Below are 20,456 nucleotides of genomic sequence, written 5' to 3'. Positions count from 1 at the left end.
CCTATCAAAGAGAAGAGCAGAACATCTTCATGGTAGAATTACTAAAAGCAAAGTGGCAGTAAATGAAACACTGACAGAATAATAAAGTACTGCAAATGCTGGAAATCTGGAACAAAAACAGAAAGTGCTAGACACACTCAACAGGTCTGGTATCATCTCTGGAGGGAGAAAAATAGAGTTAACATTCCAAGTCCAATAGGACCTTTCTTCAGAACTGAAGACAGATAGAAATGTAACTGTAAATTATTTGCCTGTTGCCATACCAGGATGGGTTAGGCAATATCAGCCAATCAGAGACACCTTTAGAAAGGCAGTAAATTTTCAAACAAGATCGTTCATGGCATCAAAGCAATTGTCGACTTCAGTAAGATATACTTTAAAAAGCTTAAATCAAAGGAAAGAATTAGCATTTCTTTCTCACAATACACAAATTGTAACCACAGAAATGCTCACTCTTCATTCATACTGCATGCATGCACCCATACGAGCAAATGATTTCTGAAGTTCAAAGTTTGTGAGAAGATTTGTAGCTCGGGTGCTCGTTGTTGTGGTTCTGTTCGCCGAGCTGGGAATTTGTCTTGCAAACGTTTCGTCCCCTGTCTAGGTGACATCCTAAGTGCTTGGGAGCCTCCTGTGAAGCGTTTCTGTGCTGTTTCTTCCGGCATTTATTGTGGCCTGTCTCTGCCGCTTCCGGTTGTCAGTTCCAGCTGTCCGCTGTAGTGGCCGGTATATTGGGTCCAGGTCAATGTGTTTGTGACTCCTCCACAGACTCTATCAACAAACACATCGACCTGGACCCAATATACCGGCCACTACAGCGGACAGCTGGAACTGACAACCGGAAGCGGCAGAGACAGGCCACTATAAATGCCGGAAGAAACAGCACAGAAACGCTTCACAGGAGGCTCCCAAGCACTGAGGATGTCACCTAGGCAGGGGACGAAACGTTTGCAAGACAAAGTCCCAGCTCGGCGAACAGAACCACAACAATGATTTCTGAAGATTTAATAAGTACATAGAGTAAAAAGACCTAATTTCTTTGTATCATCCTTAAAATGGTGGTTGAATTTTTATTTTACTCCTTCAGGGGATGCGGCATTGCTGACTGGATAGCATTCATTGCCTCTCCTTAATTGCCCTTCACAAGGTAGTGGCGATCTGCCTTGGGGTGGCACGGTGGCTCAGTGGTAACTACTGCTGCCTCACAGCTCCAGGTCCCAGGATCGATTCCAGCCTCGGGTGACTGTGTGAGTTTGCACATTCTCCCTGTGTCTGCGTGGGTTTCCCCCGGGTGCTCCAGTTTCCTCCCTCAGTCCAAAGATGTGCACGTCAGGTGAATTGGCCATGATAAATTGCCCATCGTGTTAGGTGCATTAGTCAGAGGGAAATGGGTCTGGTTGGGTTACTCTTTGAAGGTGTGGACTGGTTGGGCCAAAGGGCCTGTTTCCACACTGAAGGGAATCTAATCTCTAAGGTAGTGGTGATCTGCCTTCTTGAACCATTGCTGTCCATTACACCTTTTTGTAATTTGGTACAACCAAGTGGTTTGCTGGACATTTCACAGGGCAGTTAGGATCAGCAGGATTGTTATGGGTCTGGAGTCACATGCAGGCCAGCTCAAGTGTGGCAGTTAATTTCATTTCCTAAGGGATGTTAGTGAACCAGATGAGTTTTATGACAATTGGCAATAGTTTCATGGTCATCATTAGACTTGTAATTCCAGATTATGTTTAGTTTAAGTTCCACTATTTACAGTGGTGTCATCTTGGTAGATTACTAGTCCAACAACAGCACTGCAATGTCATCTCATCCCCAGCAGGCATAAAGGGCTGTACTTCAATGGAGTTTGGACATTTCCAGCTGGTTCAGATAAAATTGTGGCTGAGCTCCTATAGTAAACAAAATCTTGCAGGTAAAAAGAATATGCTTCTCTTCTCTGCCTTAGGTGACTTCTTAGGCAGGTTCCTTCCCAGCACTGGGGAACCACAAATTAAGTTACCTGATTCTCTTCTCACCCATACTGAGATGGTTCAGTGTTCATATTCCATCTTGCTTTTCAAAAGTGCATGATCCATTTCCTATTAACTTTTATGAGCATAAGACATGGCTGTAATACTAGCTAGTTCTCTACTGAAAAGAGCACTTCTTCTCTCAGATCTGTCAACTGTGGCATTATCAATTAAGGTGCACACAGTCCAGGCAGTTGTGTCATCCTTTATTTCTTCATTGAGATTAACTTACAACTGTTGATATGATCCCTGTCAACTGCAGCCTTTTGTGAAATATGGGTTGGTATTGCAGTAAGATAAGGGTGATGGATGGTCAGGTGGGGATGTGATGATGTACCAAGGCAGGTGGATTTGAAAAATAAGTTACAGTGAGAAATGATTAGCACTGGTAGGTTAATGAAATGTAATGGGATGGTGGAGTGGTGGGCTATTGCAGGTCAATGCAACCTTGTATATCAGCTAGAGAGGCATCAGTGAAATATGCCACTGCATGGCAACGTGGTTAGTCCATTGCTGCAGTTTCTTGCTCTGTTAAAGCCATTTGAATGGTCCTTTGACCTTCATCCTGGGAGGGGTCTTCAAATTATTTCACCAGAAATTCACTTACAGAAATCATCATTATGCACATTCACTCTTAATGGTTGAGAAACCTGAAAGTCAGACACAAATTCATTGGATGAATTAAAATCCCACTGACAAATGTGCAGCTAAACTTCCAGGCTGCCCACTTGATGCCTGTGAGTCAAAAAATAACAATCCAGTCCAAAAAATAGTAGAAGTATTCAGTCATTCACTACAACATGAATATTATCTTCACCACCTTATTTTATAATGTTGGAGCAGAGTATTTCCAAACTACCTTTCCATTAAGTAGGTAAGCAATAAGCAAAGCAAGTAATGGGATCATTGTTTACATTTTGCATTGTGCACACAAATATTGGTCTAAGTTATTAAATTCCAGAGAACTAACCAAGATTTTTTAAACATCCAATGAGTGGAAATTACATTTTCTCCTTCAATGTTGTGTTATCAAGGTGGGATCACATCAGAGTAAGTGCTACCGGTATTTGGAATTGACGATATTCAGACTTTAGCACTGTCAGGAAAACACACCAAGACATTCTACATGAACCATTTGCTTTGCCATTTATGGGTTCCTTGTGAGGATGTGGTGGGCCTGAGGTAAAACAAATTGGCCAATATCTTGTTAGCTTTGGCCAGAAATAGCAGTTACCCTGGCATGGTTCAGAGAGAAGCCTTCTCCATTTACAAGGTGACTTGAGAATCAACTTGCAATGTAATGGCAAAGAGGAATTAACATCTATTGTTTCAGTCCAAAAACTGGGATTACTGGATAACCCTTGTGACCCAGTTATAGGTATTTTAGTGGCACTGAAGCAATGTATGTCTTTTAAAAGGCATGAAACGGAAAAATATACTGTGATACTTTGCTGGCATTTCACACATTTTCATCATTTTGTGATTTTAGCAGAGATGCTAGCCAGTTTATTCTCAGTGTGTTCATCCCACTATTAACATAATGGTTAGAAATGTAGGAAATAGGAGCAAGACTAGGCCATTCAATATGATCAGGGATGATCATATGACTCATTACCCTGTTCTGGCTTTATTCTCAGACCCTTTAGTCACATTAGCTCGAAGAACTATATCTAACTCCCTGAAAACATTCAATGTTTCAGCCTCAATCATTTTCAGTGGCAGAGAATTCCACAGGCTCACAACTCTAGGGGAAGAAATTTCTCCTCATCTCAGTCCCTAAATGGCCTACCCTATATCCATATACTGTAACCCCTAGCTCTGGATATCCCAGACAATGACAACATCCTTCCTGCATTTAGCCCTGTCTGGTCCTGTTAGGATTTTATAGGGTTCTCTAAAATAACCCCTCAGTCCTCTAACCTCCAGTGACAGAGGAAGTGTAATGTGCATAAACATGAGATTATCTACCTTGGTAGGAAAAAGAGGAAGACAGATTATTATATGAATGGCAATAGATTGGGACAACATGATATGCAAGGAGATGTGGGTGTCCTTGTACACCAGTCACTGAAAGTAAAATGCAGGTGCAGCAGGCATTGAAGAAGACAAATTATACGTTGGTCTTCATAGTGAGAGGATTCAAGTACAGGAACAGAGGTGTCTTGCTGCAACCATACAGGGTCTTGTTGAGACCACACTTGGAGCATTATGTGCAGTTTTGTTCCCTTTATCTGATGGATAAAACCGTCATTTTCCAGCCCCTTTTAGTTCTGAATGAAAGTCATTGAACTTAAAACATTAATTCTATCTTTCTTTCCCCAGACCTGCTGAGTTTCTCCAGAGCTTTCTGTTTTTATTTCTGATCTCCCGCATCCAAAGTATTTGGCTTTGATTTGAATTATCGCAGTGGTCTGCCCAATATTCATCCTTGAATCAACAAACAAAAATCACCTGGAGATTATTACAATGCCACTTGTGAGAGATAGCTGTTTGATTTTATTTCCTATACTACAACACTGACTACATTTCAAAGGACTTCATTGGCTGGAAGCATTTTGAGACATGAAAGATGTAAACTAAATCCATGTTTCCATCACCTTCTCTCTGTATACCCTGTATGAAGGCTTGTCCTTAAAATGATGGTGAATTTGACAGGCTGCAAGAGATCATGATGATCACTCCTGGCCTCCACCTCCAGAATCATCCAGACAACAACAATGTTACTTATACACACCAGGTCTTGTTATTGACATTCTATATTACTCAAATTCCATGCATTGCTGTCTTCATGTGCTTGGGCTACACACCAGAGTCATCATTCAGGTGATCAGTAAATGGGTCATGTTACCCAACAGCCGGCCTTTGATTTTTTTTGGTGGTTCAAGTGTTGGTGATTCGGCAAACTAGAGCAAAATGAGAATAGCTGTCAGGAACCTCATTCACCTGCATGATTTGCACAGCAAAATGAACAACCAGGCTACCCTTTCCATAAATGGAATGCTTTGGAGTTGTGTTTCATCTCTATGTTTAGCTACAGCACCTGTAAAACCACAGGTTATACTCAATAGCACCCTGCACCATGCAGCAGCACTATCTTGGTGAGATGATGTTCCTACTCTGTCCTCTTCACTCTAGTTAGAGGGTATGCAATGTACTCTGTTACAAGCAATGCCTGGATGAAGGTTTCCAATTCATTATGATTCCTCCTAGGATTCCCCCAAATGGTCCTGTTAAGATATTATAGGGTTCTCTAAAATAACCCCTCAGTCCTCTAACCTCCACATTCTTTACTCACATTCTTTACTCAACCCATCCTATAACAATATTTATTTGAAAAGGATTCCTTCCAATAATAAGAATCTATCTTAACTATAGATGTTTAAACCAGACTTCCTTATGTTAATGAAGATGTGAGTTTTGATGCTTTTAAATCATAAGGAAAGATAATAAAATGTGAGACACAAATACACACACACACACACACACACACATACACACACACCTCACCCATATTAGAAAGAAGACGGGAATCCATAAGATAAAATTTTTAAAATTATAGAAATCAGTCTCATTCTTCGTTTTGTCCATGATGGAAAGATTGTGAAATGTTCTGGTTGTTAAGGTGGTTGATTTCAGTCACGCTGACATTGGCAGCTGTGTCCATGGTTGAGATTCTTGTTTTTTCAGTTAGCTGAAAGAAATTTATCCTGTTGCCTTCAACAGTGGTTTTGCTGATTTGCCTTGTCTTCAGCAGAGTTAGAGAGTTTATGTCTTTTTACCTGCACATGCAGGAGTATCTAGTGAAAGTTTTCAGTACACATTGGCACACTGGACTTGAGTCACGAACCAGGACACTAACATGCCAGCACCTCAGTATACGGACACCAGGGCTTGCAGTTGATTTTAAACCCCATTTCTCGTGTATTCCCGGAAGGGTAAAACACAATCAGGTCTTTTACCCTGTACAGGGCATGACCCAGAGGAAATTAGAATTCAGGTTTTTGAATGGCATCTCTTCCGTTGAAATGGTCCTTTCCAAAATTCCCTTGACACTCTTCAGGTGCAATATTCCACAGTTCCTCTTGGGGTTCAATGTAATCCATGCAAGAATTTTATGAGACCTCCAGTAAGTATACATTCAGAGCTGTTTTTGGATGTGGATGGGTCCTTTCTTAAAAAGAAATTCACTTAAACATTTGAAATATTTATAAGTAATTCAAGGTTCTCTGATTGGTTTTCATGACAATTTCTATCCACTGACATATAGAGTATCAGTCATTTCTCTTATACAGCAGTGTGCAATAAATTGTATAGATGTTGACTGTTCCAACCTGAAAGGATTCCGCTTCAATGATTTTTACGTGACAGTCACCTTTACTTACAATATTCTATTCATTTCAATGAGAGTTCAATGAGACCATTCTTCATAAAATGTGACATGGCATACCCTGTACAATAAGGTTGAGAAAGGAGAATATTCCCTGAAAACCTTTGATGAATAACTTTGATGATTAAAAACTTTTGCTGACAGCACTTCTCCAATTATGAGCAACTTGTCCTGCTCAGTGTTGTCACTGCTCCATCATTCTATCATGATGCAGCCGAAGAGGGCTGGGAGCCACAGTATCCAAGATCAGGAGCAAGTGGTTGATCAGAATGTTTCATGTCAATGTCCAAGCCAAGGTATGTCCAACACCATTCCATGCACACTTCACTAACTTTAAATAAAAGAAAAATAAATGTACAGCAATTGAAGACAATCAGTAACAGCCAGGGGAAATCAATCAGCAATTGCCCTGAAAGTTATTGATGCTTTTTGTAGTGCCCGTCGCCAATAACCAGTCTAATTTTAGTATTGTTTATATCCTGTACATTTAAATATATTAGACCTTTTTTCACAAAGCCATTTTTACAATGTAAGATGAGGAGTCAACTAGTGCACAGCTTTCCACATTCCTATACATCTGCATGGCCACACACCTTATTGAAAATATCATAAGTGTGGATTTTTTTCTGCTGCTGAATACATATTCAATTGCATGAGGTTAAGAGTTGGCTATCACTGGACCAAATGCAGATTTTGTGACTGCTTGATGAAACATCTCCATTCAATCTATAAACACAATTTTGACCTGCCATTTTAATTCTCCACTTATTCTCACACTGACATGTTGATCCTTGGCCTGCTGTAGTATTGTGGTGAATCGCAATGCGTGTTTGAGGAACAGCGCCTCCTTATCTTTAAATTAATCAGTTTACAGGCTTTCGGATTCAGTCTGAGACAAAAAAAAATCTGATGATGGTGGGATCCGAGGTAAATGCTGCCTGGCTTACTGTGTTCTTCCAGTCTCCTGCTTGTCTGCCTTAGGATTCAGTATGTCAGACCTTCTCACTGCTGTTCATTTAGTTTCTTTTTCTTTACATCTAGTAGCCATAACCTTGTTATCCTCTCATCTTGCTTTTAGCAGTGGATACACATTAGTCTACCCTTCACAACTCCTCTGGACATATCTTTTGTCACTTTACCCACCCCACTGCCACTCTCTGGCTCTGACCCATCAACTCCTTTGACATTTAATATCTCCTTTCTTACATCCTATTGCAGGATGTGGAGTGCCAATGTTTGACTGGGATGGACAAAGTTAAAAATCACACAACATCAGGTTACAGTCCAACAGGTTTATTTGAAATCCCAACCTTTGAAAGCATTGCTCCTTCATCCTATTGCAGACTTTCCCTTTCCCTTTTGTTCTCCACCTGCGCTACTTTAACTGACTCAAAACCTACATCACTTCTACTTCTTCCAGTTCTGATGAAAAACATTGCAACTTGAAATGTTAACTTGTTTTGTTCTCTCCATGCATAAGCTACTAGAATTGGTGAGTATTTCCAATACTTCCTCTACTTACTTCAGATTTCCAGAACCTACAATGTGACCATGGCCACAGATCATAACTTTGGACCACTTATTACATATAGAACTTTACATTACCAGTTTTCTTTTAACAGAGGGCACACAGCTAAAAGCTATTTGAGAATGCAAATACCCCTTTAAAGACTGTCTGGAAAATTCCATGTGGATTACCCGTCACACCTGATGGGTGTTTCAAAGGGAAGGACTTCAAAGAGTGAAATCCTCTATAAAGTGAATTGCAATCCCATGTGAATTATCTCAGATTGTGAATGAATCATAGAATGATAGAATTCCTATAGTGCAGAAAGAGACCAAGAAGTCTGAAGAGCTTCCCAGCCAGACCCAACTCCCTACCTTTAACCCCAAATTCCCATGGGTAATCCATCTACCTGCAAATTTCAGGACCAATTTAGCACGGCCAACCCAGCTAACCTACACATCATTAGACTGTGGAAGGAAATTAGAGCACCTGCAGAAACCCACGCAGACACAATAAGAATGTGCTAACGCCACATATTTAGTACACTAAGCCTGGAATGAAACCTAAGTCATGGGCACTGTAAGGCTGCAATACTAATGTGATGGGAAAAGAGAGCAGTTTTGATAAGTGCCATGACATTTTCCCCCTTTCAAGAATGCAGAAGGACAGGATCTAAAATCTAGTTTCAACCTTGGTCTGTGTGTGTTAGTGGGTGAAGATATGTGCTCTGAGGGTTACAACTAACAAACCCCGCTGTCATCCCTGCACTGCAGGTAAAACAACGTGAATATTTGTTCTTTGTTGTGAAAGCCAAAAATCAAGTGATGCCCCGGTCGAAAGGAAACAAGGCAAAGATCTTTAAGCTGGCATGCAAAGCCAAGCATCTCAAAATTAATGGCTAACTTATCAACATCAGTGCTGTTGGTATCAATCAATGTAACAAATGCAAGGTCCCATCATCTATTCTTCATAGAACTCAGATACTTGTCCGTACATCATTTTTGCACTTCTCATTCTCATTTCTCATTTCTAATCTGTGTCTATGTTTGTTGCATTATTATCTCTTCTCTACCTTCAGGAACTAATGGGTTATGCTTTAAAAGCCACTTAGCTGCTTCCCTGTTGTGAGCTTTCTCTCACAGGTTTCTGTGGTCAGCTGTGAATTTCACTGTGTGTTAATTTTTCATAGACCATCTCCGAAATCAAACAGCAAAGGCAATAGCTGTGCGAGGTCAGACAACACTGTCGGTTTCTTTCTCCATTCAAATCATTCCCATGTGGTCACTGCCCCTACCTTTGTCTGTCTTCCTCCTTTTTAAAGTGCCGTTGTTTTGATCTATTTCCCCCAGAGTTCCAAACAATGCAATAGTTTAAGAAACAGTAATTACTACTCCTAGAATTTGAGGAAATCAATTCCAACACTGAAAATACCTCAGGAAAGGCTCAGCTCTTTAAGCCACAACTCTTTGCTGTCCTCCATCTTGGATTATCCAGAATTTATTTGTGCAATTCTGGTCACCCTGCTATAAGAAGGATGTTGTGAAACTTGAAAGGGTTCAGAAAAGATTTACAAGGATGTTGCCAGGGTTGGAGGGTTTGAGCTATAGGGAGGGGCTGAATAGTTAGGTGCTGTTTTCTCCAGAGCATCGGAGGCTGAGGGGTGACCTTATAGAGGTTTATAAAAACATGAGGGGCATGGATAGGGTAAATAGACAAGGTATTTTTCCTTGGGTCGGGGGAGTTCAAAAACTACAGGGCAAGGTTTAAATTGAGAGGGGAAAGATATAAAAGGGATCTAAGGGGCAACATTTCATGCAGAGGGTGGTGCATGTATGGAATGAACTGCCAGAGGAAGTCGTGGACATTTGTACAATTACAACATTTAAAAGGCATGGGTATATGAACAGGAAGGATTTAGAGGGATATGGGCCAACTGCTGGCAAATGGGACTAGATTAATTTAGGATATCTGGTCAGCATGGACAAATTGGACCAAAAGTTCTGTTTCCATGCAATTTATCTCAATGACTATAACAAATGCAGTCATTATTAACTCACGAAGTACTGGTTAAATTGGCTGCTGTATAAGTTCATTCTGGAAGAAAGGTATGTGTATTGGAAGGTTTTGGTTTGAGATTAACCTTGTTGAAATGAACCAAGTGTTTGGCTGAATAAAGAAGGACAATCAGTTCATCTCTGTTCATGCCAGAGGTTTGACAATTTGACATCATAAATGGTGGAACCCTGGTGGGGACTGGTGTATGAAGACCCAAGTGGCCATGTTGGTGTTGCAAATTGGGGTTTGCCTTCTGTTATTATCCCCATCTTCTGTTTCAGATCTACCAGAAGCTTCCAGCTGAATGGGATCTTCATTCAGCCTCCTATGGGGCAGGGTCTCAGAGGTTTGTGGAGTGGCCATTTCCCATAGACAGATCTTCTTATGCACTTGACTCTTCTAGCAGTGTGTGTGTGGTGAATGTGGTAGTGCCACACTGTCAGAAAAGGACCAAGAGGAGCAAATTGATTATCTTGGCTGTTCTGGTGAGGGTATTAAACAACTTCGGCAAATCCAATAGTCCCGCCTTTCAAGGACTGGCGTTCAGAGCAACCATTGCCTCACCATAGCGTTAGCAACTGTCCCATTAGAATAGAAGAGAAATTCTGAGATATTTTAAACCCAGAAATCCCTTTACCCTCGATTCTCTGATAAGCTGCTTACAGAAACAAAGAGGCGGAGTATATTGGTCTGCAATATCACTGTAAAATACGCGGATTTTGGAGTGATTTGATCCAGTAAACTTCACCTTAACCATTGAAATTTTGCATTAAAGTCAGTCAAACTTTTGCTATCACTGAATACTTCAAAGTGGAATTCGACCACTTCCCAGCTTTGACCTTGAGTTGGTGTAAATGCATTGGATTGATGTGAAGTAATTCAACTGACACGTTGGCATGACGCTCACCGTTAATGGTGTCATGTTATCATTTTTTTTTAGACAATTCAAAAAGAGACTCGTTAACGCTCTGTTCGGTCGGGCATTGTCATACAACATCTGTCCGAAGGTTTCAGAATCACTATCCTGATCGGTTGCTGTGATCTCCAGATCAACTTCTTTCTTTAATTGCTAGATGATGTGTTTCACACAAAATGGAAGTTGTCTCTTAATATTTTTCATTCATTTGGCGGGTCGCGCAGGGAGAGGTTGCTTGCCTTTCTCTGTGGATCACAGTCATTTGAAAAACATGTCCAGAAGTGGATTACCAGTGAAAGGCTGACTCCTTCACAGACTAAAACCAAAACAGCCGATAGAACTATTGTCTCCAGGATCCGGGCATATTGCACTCTCTATTTCAGAAGTAAACAGTATTCAAACAATATGAGCTCACAGTCTGTTGAAATGTGAAAACGGCGTGAATGAATATGCCTCCATCACCCAATTTCACATCTGGCTACCATCGACCCCTGATAAGGAGACTGCTCTAAGATGCTGGAGACGGCTGCTACTTCTCTCTCCCTCTCTCTCTGTCTCTGCCTGGGCATGATTTTTCTTGTCCTGTTCTCTTTAGTTAAGTGAAATAACAGCAGCCAGATTTTGTTCCCTCTGGGCGCTCGCCTGTGTTAACAATTCTCTGATAATACTGGACATCGCCAGATAAAAAGACACGCAGCATTCCTCCAACCGAGAATCTTTCGAAAGTTAAAAGAAGGGCTCATTTGAAATAATGCAACATTTTGCTTGCCTTATCGTTCTATTTTTTTTTGGAATGCACTGCCAGCGAAATATTCGTCATACAATATGTGGGATTTGATGAAGTTGCTCAGTTGTGCAGCATTTTTGTATGAGGTTTGAATGATTTATGCCCAACCCAGCCGACACAAAAGGAATCTGAACATGTGGCATCTTTTTCTAGCTCTGTGCTGCAGATAAGAGCGCGGTGTCTGGTCATCTGGGGAGAACCGAAACCGCGATTACAGCCAGCAATCCTACTTTAAATATAACCCCCTTTCAAACAGGTCGCTGTGTCATTAGTGGCTTTCCCCAAATAGATGTGCAACGATGAACTTGAAATTCATGTCCTTGGCTAACGAAATCATCGAGAAGTCAGTGGTAGATTTAGAGTAGGGTTAGAGTGCTTTCTGTGTGGATTCAGAATAACAGCACCACCCCATGCCCCCCTCCCTCCCCCCACACAAATCAAATTGCGTTCATGTGATGAAACTTGAATTTGGGACTGAATTCCAGGTTTTTTTTTAAGAACTGACACAATTAAATGCACTTCCGTTAAGCCACGAGTACAGTTTCGATGTAGCCCTGTCTGATGGATTCTGACAAGAGTGAACACCCTTTGGTTTACGAATGACAATAGTCGCAACACCACTCAAATGAGGGCAACTCTGAGTGGCGTTAGGGTTCAAGAGAACAGGATGACATGCTAACAGTATCATGACTGTGAAAAGTTTTGTAAGCTTTTCTTTGCAGGAGACATTCGTGATATAGCTTTATTGAACGAATCGTTTCGTTCACGGGGGGGGGGTGGGGGGGGGGGTGGGAAGCGTCATTTATTTATTTAACGAAAAGGAGATTTTGTTCAGAGGTGCTTCTCATTGGAGCTGATGGGAGGGTTTAATTTGCACTCGGTGCCTGTTCAGTTACTGCCCTGTGTAATCCTAAAAGTGATCTGTGGCAAGCAATGAAAAGAAAATGATGTAGATTAAATGCAGATTCAAAAGAATGGTGTGTTTTTATGGTGTATTTTTCGTTTCGTCGGATTTATCTTATTGTGAACTTTTGACGTCTCATATCCTTCACGGTAACCCTCAAGGTGATGTCCTGTGTAAGGAGACAGGGAACCTATTTCTCTTCACACATGCACCTGAATCCACAGTTGGGTTGCCTCTGTTCCTTTGTAATCTGAGCTCCTGCCGTTTACACGTGTTGTTCCTGATAAGAAAGGCAGTGAAACCGTTTAACAGATAAGAAAACCGGAGGCATTTCAAAAAGCTGGTCAAAGTATTCAGCACAGATTGAGGGAATGGGCGCTTCATGTGCTCTGGGATGGGGGGGAGGGCGTGGAGATCAAATTGTCATCCTTTGATTTCGCTGTTCTTTCTTCCCATTAAAAATAAATGTCCAAGTTTCTGCTAAATCCACCGGAATTTAATAAGTGGCGAGCAATGACCACAAGTACGCGTTCTTTCTTAGATGACGGTTAGCCTTGACGGTGAACAGGTCTATCCTGTACTCAAGGCAAACGGTCTTGTTTCCTCCGGTTGCCCTGTTTTTTTTTCTGGTCCGGCTTTGTGAGCAGGACGAGAGAAGGTTGCTGACACGTTAGGTATCAAAGTGGGTCACATATTAAATACCCCAAGACAGCTCGCGAAGTCTGAGCCGACAAAGCAGAGGAGGGCTGGATCTAATTAAGTGTTTCTGGATTCGTCACTGTAATGATGCAGTGCCAGTATTCCCCTGGCAGACTGGGAGCATTGGAACATACTCCTCCAATGGACCTGTTGGGGTTGAAAGCATTGGGCCGTAGGGTTTCTATTGGTTAGGGGGATGTCCTGACACGCAGACAGGGATCCTCCTGCACTATAAGAAGGGTACATCACGCTGGAGATACGGCAGGAGGGTTCTGTAAAGTCTGGAGTTATCATCACCTCTGTTTTATGCTTGCTGGGTAAAAAGGCTGGGCTTTTTTTCACAAGGAGTCTGCATGTCTAACATTTAGACATGCTCAGCTTTGTGGATACACGGATTTTGTTGCTGCTTGCAGTAACGACGTTCGTTGCAAGAGGCCAATATGAAGACGAATGTAAGTGCCCCTTTTAAATCTGACAATATAATGTATATGTTTGTTTCGAAGCTGCAGCCCAGTAAGATAACGCATGCCAGATTCTTTCAGAAACCCTAAGTTCCAACTTATCAAAACGTATAGCAGTGAAACAAGAAAAAAATAAAGTTTAAAATCATTGTGACCCTTTATGAATCCAGTAGTTTGCAATGAACAATTTTTTTAAAACCAGTAAGTTAATACCATAGCAAAGGAATCGTCTATCGCACCTTTTTATTTCGTAAAATATATACGTAGATATTTGGTTAAAATTAATGCCTTTCGAAATACTCAAAGGTGTGGTCGCACAAGCGTCGAACTTTTAACGAAAACTAACGCGGGTGTATTCAGCATGTTCCATCGGATCCTTGGGCTTCAGTTTAAGTTCGGTTTCATTGAGCCCAGATGAAATAAGAGTCTGTGGTCAACATCAAGATAGGGGGGGGTGGGGAAAGAACAATAAATAACGAAGTATCTAGTCTGGGTGGGGGTCACTTTATATTAGTACAGTAGATGAAAGTCATCTTTTCCATGACAATGCGGGGCTGGGCACAGAGGCGGCGAGGATGTCGACATACCGCCACCTCGCGGTCATCTGTCCACTTGCACCCGGCGTTTCGCTTCGTTGTTCTAGCGACTATTGAGACCCTTTGACTGAACCTTAAATTTAACACGTTTTTAAGGATATCCGTTCTAATTTCTGAAATCATTGGAGAGTGGGCAATGTGACGAGTAGGCTTGTTAAGTTCTAGCTTCTCAAATGAGCGAATATTTCGTTCGTGTGGATGCTTCCAATCTGTTCAGCTCATGCTGTTTGGGGGAAATTAACGCCGTTTAGCATCTGCCCACTTGAATTCAGGGCGCTTTATGGAATCTTAAATTCCAGATGGGATGTGTCTGGACCCAAAGAGGGCGTGGTATTATCAAGGGGGCGAGTTCTTGACAATGTGTAAGAGCTCAGCCGGTCTGATCATTGGCGGCAGTGAGGATTTACCTGTAGAATCTCAACGGTTCCAAATATAATTCCCTAAAGACCCAGAACCCGCGTAATGACAGTTTTCTCGTTAATAACAAATGCGCTTCGGATCGTTTAATGCATGTAACAAATCGCATCTTTATAGATCACCTATAGTGTATCTTAATGATGTATGCTTATAAACACACATGTCCAAATTGTGCATGGCCACACACACACACCTCCCTACATACACCCCCGTAACTATTTCAACCAACCTGCTCGGACGTGCTTTACATAACACTCCTCCTGGGCAGGTGGGACTTGAACTCCGATGTTCTGGCCCAGTGATAGGGATCTGAGTACAGCAGCTCAAGAGCCTCACATACACAGCGACACTGCCTGGCAACTGAGAAAATCTGAATGCAGCCAGGAACTTTAGGGGCCCTCTACCGTCCGTTCAAACTCGAGGCCGATTTGGTTGCGGCGAAAGCCTGGATTTGGAGGTGGCTTTTTTAATTCCACAAACTGGGAATCAGTAGTGAGGACATCGGTGCAATATTACACGTATTTGATCTTTATGACTATATTGCACAAGTAATTTGATCTTTAGTATTTTCACAGGATTTGTTTTCTCTTTTTTTTTGCTTAGGGAATTTCTTACACGCAGTTCTAATATTTTAGTCCATCCATCTGTGTGGCCACAATAAATTGCCTTAAATTGTATACGTGGCAAGGTTGTTTTGCACAACGCAAATTATCTCCTTACGGAAGCGATTAAATTTCATCTAATAAAAGTGCAAAATCTATCTGTAATTTCTAGAATATTCTTAAATTGCACAGTATTCGCGTAAGGGCAAATTATTAATCAAGTTATTTTAATCTAAATATGATAATGACCAGCATTACATAAATATCGCATGGTCAACATGATGAAAATGTTTTTATTTTAAATTACATGTATCTGACACTGCACTGTTTCATACTCAAATATCCTTGCCACCATCAAACTAGCAAATATACCCAGTAAAATGCCAAGCAAGTTTATTAAGCTCTAATGAATAACGTGGTTTCAGTACGTTGAAAGCATCTGTATGTGCACAAGACATGCGGTTTGTGGCCACTTGCCATCATCTCCCTGTCGCCTCAGATCAATGTAGCGGTGCAGGGTGAATCAAAGTGCAGGAAATTAAGAGCAAGGTGTTGAAACCTCAGCCTTATTGGCCGGTCTGGTGTGATAACATTGGACATTGGGCAGGTGCTGCCTACAGTCATAGGAGGAGGAAATGTCATCTGAATGTCAAACCGGATCCTATTCGCCTTAGCTGGTCCTCCAGATCACACGCTTTTCGACATTGCAGTTTTCATCAGACTCATTGGACTATTAATGTCAGTATATAACTGGACTCCAAAATGAAATCTGATAATTATCTATCTTAAAGAGATTTAAATACTTGTTTGTAGAGTATATGAACTATAAATCATTTGAGCTGATGTAAATACATAGCAATTTTTAAAAAATCAGTGATTAAAACATTAATTCAGTAAATAATAGATATTTAATTTATTAATGTATATTGAATGATATAAAATATTTACTAAAATTAAGGTTTGAAAGAACTTTTAAATGCAGTACCAGGTTTCTTTTTAGAATTTTATTGGGTTTTCCAGAAAGCAAAGAAACTTTATGACGGTTTTAAAGTGAAGAGTTTTTTAGAATCATCTCTTTATTCATACTATTTTCTTTCATGGCTAAGTTTAATATACACCATGTATTTAAATGTTAATAAATAATAGAATGACATCATAAAATTTACTTAAATAAATTCCAAAACAAGCTCTGCAAATTTGGTGTAAAATATGCATTTTGGTTGACACAGTGATAACAATGGATATCTCCTTTGTTCCCTCTAGCTGAAGATGGATTTCTCTTTTATCTCACAGAGCTTATCTCTATTCAGACGTGGTGTGGATCCCACATTAATAATTAATTGAGACCTAACAGAAAAAAAACAGTTCACGTGGGGAAGGGGATAAACAAGACATAGTATTAACTGTTACATTTGGTTTAACATTATCAATTCACACTGCGCAATGTAGTGGCATTAGATATTGTATTTTTATTCTTTGGGACTGAGAGTGAAGTCGAATATACCGTGTTAGGATAAGAGTTGTTTTCTTTAACTCAATCAGCAAGTTTTAAAAATCTGTGTAAACTGAATTTGGACAGGCTAACACACTCGTTACAAAATTCAAAGAGCACAATTCTCATGTTTTGTCAACAAATGACTACCTTTCTTGTCAAAGTCTCAAGCAAAACTTGAAGGATGAACTTCTGACAGTGAGTGTTGGGATTCAACAAATTGTCGTTGAACTTCCAGCTTTGTTGCTTGTTATCTCTGAGAATTTGATGCTGCGTACCTGAAATTAGGACCTGTTTCATTTATTTATGAATGCAAAATGCACCAAAAATGCAGAACTTCTTTTAAATTTTGATTCTATAGTTCTTGTTATAATTCTTAGAATTATGATGACTAGCAGTTACAAATGATTAAATTTATTTTTGTTATAGTTTACTTTGTAAGCTCCTGTGGACATGCAATTATAATAATAACACTCTAACTGTTGTTATTATCATCATTATCTAAACCACAACTGAGACCAGGTACAGTGCGGTTCTGCTGTGGAGTACTGCTGAGTATTTAAGATGATAAATTTTATGACCAATATAAGAAAGATATTTTTATTTATGGAGCTTAAATCTTTATTTTATAATATATTGTGAAAAACATTATCGATGGCATTTTAAACATAGGAGAAGGTTTTACTCTGTTACTCTTCGTAAATTAATACATCAAATGCAGCATACCATGAATTTCTCACTGGAAATAGTGAATAGTAAAATATTCTGTCACTTTTAACAGAACTATACATTGTATCCTTATCCACACCATTGAATTAACCAGGAGAAGTTTAAATCAAAATGCTTTACATATGGAGTATTGCTACATGATTACAGTTACAGAGATGATAGATTCATAACTAACATCGTCTTTTCTGTTCTTTGTCTACAGATGTATACGAAAACAACGTAAGTATTAATAAACATTATGCTTTATTCTTAGAAATTCCATGGTACTTTGATTTTGTCTAAATGAGATAACTGATTAATTTGTTTCTTCTTGCTTATTGTAGGCCTATCAAGATGAATTAACAGTAAGTGTAATTGTATTTGTTTTCTTTGTGTGATTATCTGGTATGGGGTATTTCCACAAATTGCTGAACAAAGCCCTTCAAGACACAATAAAAACATTGTCATTTCAACTGGAAATTACTATATTAATGCAAGATAAAGGCATAATCCATGGGCCACAATTATTAGCTTGCTCATGATCTTCACTAATTGTAGTCTCTGTCACACCAATTCACTAATGTGGCATACATAACACAACATACCACAGATTTTAACAGCCTTTATCTGTATTTTGTCCACTAGCTTGATAAAAACGAAGAGGCAACAGAAAAATTAGATCACAAAAAAATTTCATGCTCAGTTTACATTTGAGATGGTCAATATGTGAGATGAAAGAGCTGCATCAGGTTGATATACTTCCCCCTCCCCCTACATTCTACTTCTGTTTCTCACTTGTCAGTCATTTTTGTATTAATTCATGAGGTACGGTCTTTGATAGTAAGACCTGCACTTAATGCATATCCTTAAATTGTCCTTAAGATGGTGGTGGTGAGCCACCTTCTTGAATGCAGTGGTTTGACAGGCCATTTCAGGGGCAGTTAAGGACCAACTGTGTTTTCAAAGCTGACTCATGGTATCAACAGCACTGGATTTTTGTTCAATGATCACGAAGACACTAGGTGTGATTTTTATGTTTTTATTTATGGTTGCCGTGTGCTCACCTTTCCTGTGGGGGCCTCTCTCTTTGTGGGCAGCTATTGCCACACGTTCTTCTCCAGTGTTGATCACAGCATGATCTGACATTGTAAAACTTGCATGAATGCCTTAAAGGGGCTGCAGATCAATTGAATGATGTACCTTGTTTTCCAGCATCTATGAAGTAATTCTCCTTGATTAAATATAAAGCTGTATTCAACAGCGTGGCTGAGCCCTGGCAAAGCTCACCAAAATGATCTGATAGAGGCTCTGAACCAGAATTTAAAAGATGGACTAAACTGAGTTGACATGTTGCATAAGCTTTCCATTTCTTGTTCATATATTTTGACCCAGTACCCAAGCTCCAATATCAAGCAGCCCAGATTAAACGTTTGGCTGTAGCATATGATGAAGCAAATGTACAACACTCGCACATTTATCCTGACTGCTTACCATTTTAATTAGACAGCTTTTCATTTTATCACTTTATCATAGTACCTAAATATATTGACAGAGTGACAATAAGCAAAGTTGAAAAGGGAAATCAGAAATAATAGTTACTTAGATGAAGATTGCAAGTCTGCAAAAATAGAACTTGCAATGTCACTAAATGCCTTGCAACCCCCAGCATTTTCAGTGTGTGTTGCTTCATTTTCAACTAATGATGCACTTTTGATTTTAAAATATTCATTCCAAATATTTAAAGTATTCATTCCAAGTTTTTCGGAACATCCTTTGCAAAACATGTTTGTCTCTTTTTACAAACTTGCAGGCTTTTAAGGTTTTTGTCAGCCCTGGTTCTGTGATAGCAGAACGGTCAAAGCACATGCTCCATTCTACAGGCTTGACCATATGATCTAAGCTGACCCTTCAGAGCAGTACTGAAGGACTGCTGGATTGTCAGAGATGTTGTAATTTGAATAATTTTAAATGTAGCCCCACCTGCCCTCCCCGATTTAGTAAAAGATTTCACGGACCAATTCAAAAAATAGAACAATTCTCCATGTGTCAGCCAACATGTATCCCTCAACTAATATCACCAAAAATAGAAACCCTCATTATTTATCTCATTGCTGCTCATGAGAGTTTTCTAAAATAGCTGCCACGATTCCCTACAGGACAATAGTACATTTCAATTGTACTTCAGTAACTGTGAAGTGTTTGGAGATGTTCAAAGGTCTTCTTTCCATCTAATGTGTTAAACATATCTCCAAAAGAGTCTTATCAATCCAGGGAAGTGTAATGTGGAAATCTTCCAATCATTGTTAAGCATTATATAAACTGAAATTCTTTGAATGATGTTAAAGTTCTGTAAATCTAAATTGATTCAAATATTTATTTCAGGGACCACAAGGACCCCCTGGAGATCGAGGCCCATCTGGAGACAGGGTATTTATTTTTGAATTTGTTGTGTTTATATCAAATAGATTTTTTTAAAGTTAAATGTTTCAATTTAACCTGTTTTGGAAAAATTGCCGCTGCCATGTGATATTGTCTGAGGTTTTGCTTTCCATTTACAATATTGAAGTTGATTGAGTTTTCAATAACTTAAATTAATACTAAAATGGATAGTCAGATGCTGCTATATAATTGCTACTATGTCAATTAAATTGTAAAATGTTGACATTTGTACTGTCTAAAAACTATGCCTATGGTGCATAGTCACAATTTACACACTTTCTATCATAGGGATCCCCAGGACCAGACGGCAAAGATGGACTACCAGGCACTCCAGGCCTTCCCGGACCACCAGGCCCACCTGGCCCTGTAAGTTATTCACAAGAACATAGCCAATCCATCAGCTATCAGACCAGCCTCAGTTGTAATTTATTTCTATGACAAATGGTACAATCTACACTAAACATTTAGTCTATCTCC

At 39.8% G+C, this 20,456-nt stretch overlaps 1 protein-coding gene and 1 long non-coding RNA gene across 3 annotated transcripts in view; one reads left to right on the top strand and one right to left on the bottom strand.

Moving 5' to 3' along the window:
- The window catches only part of LOC140480521 (uncharacterized), a 138,205-nt gene extending 123,110 nt beyond the window's left edge, over positions 1–15,095 (bottom strand). The window contains exon 1 of the long non-coding RNA XR_011961331.1: positions 14,968–15,095. This is a non-coding gene — a long non-coding RNA (uncharacterized lncRNA). The remainder of the gene's footprint in view (positions 1–14,967) is intronic.
- Positions 13,430–20,456, top strand: part of col1a2 (collagen, type I, alpha 2) — a 50,377-nt gene continuing 43,350 nt past the window's right edge. The window contains exons 1-5 of one of the 2 annotated variants that reach the window (XM_072575480.1): positions 13,430–13,716; positions 17,764–17,780; positions 17,885–17,905; positions 19,923–19,967; positions 20,268–20,345. In XM_072575480.1, the coding sequence (XP_072431581.1) occupies positions 13,635–13,716; positions 17,764–17,780; positions 17,885–17,905; positions 19,923–19,967; positions 20,268–20,345 (243 nt within the window). In that variant the 5' untranslated portion in view covers positions 13,430–13,634. The remainder of the gene's footprint in view (positions 13,717–17,763; positions 17,781–17,884; positions 17,906–19,922; positions 19,968–20,267; positions 20,346–20,456) is intronic. The other variant, XM_072575479.1, reaches the window with a different exon arrangement.

The sequence above is a fragment of the Chiloscyllium punctatum genome, chromosome 8, assembly GCF_047496795.1.
Source record: "Chiloscyllium punctatum isolate Juve2018m chromosome 8, sChiPun1.3, whole genome shotgun sequence".
Lineage (NCBI taxonomy): Eukaryota > Metazoa > Chordata > Chondrichthyes > Orectolobiformes > Hemiscylliidae > Chiloscyllium > Chiloscyllium punctatum.
This window is presented reverse-complemented; position numbering and strand designations above follow the sequence as displayed.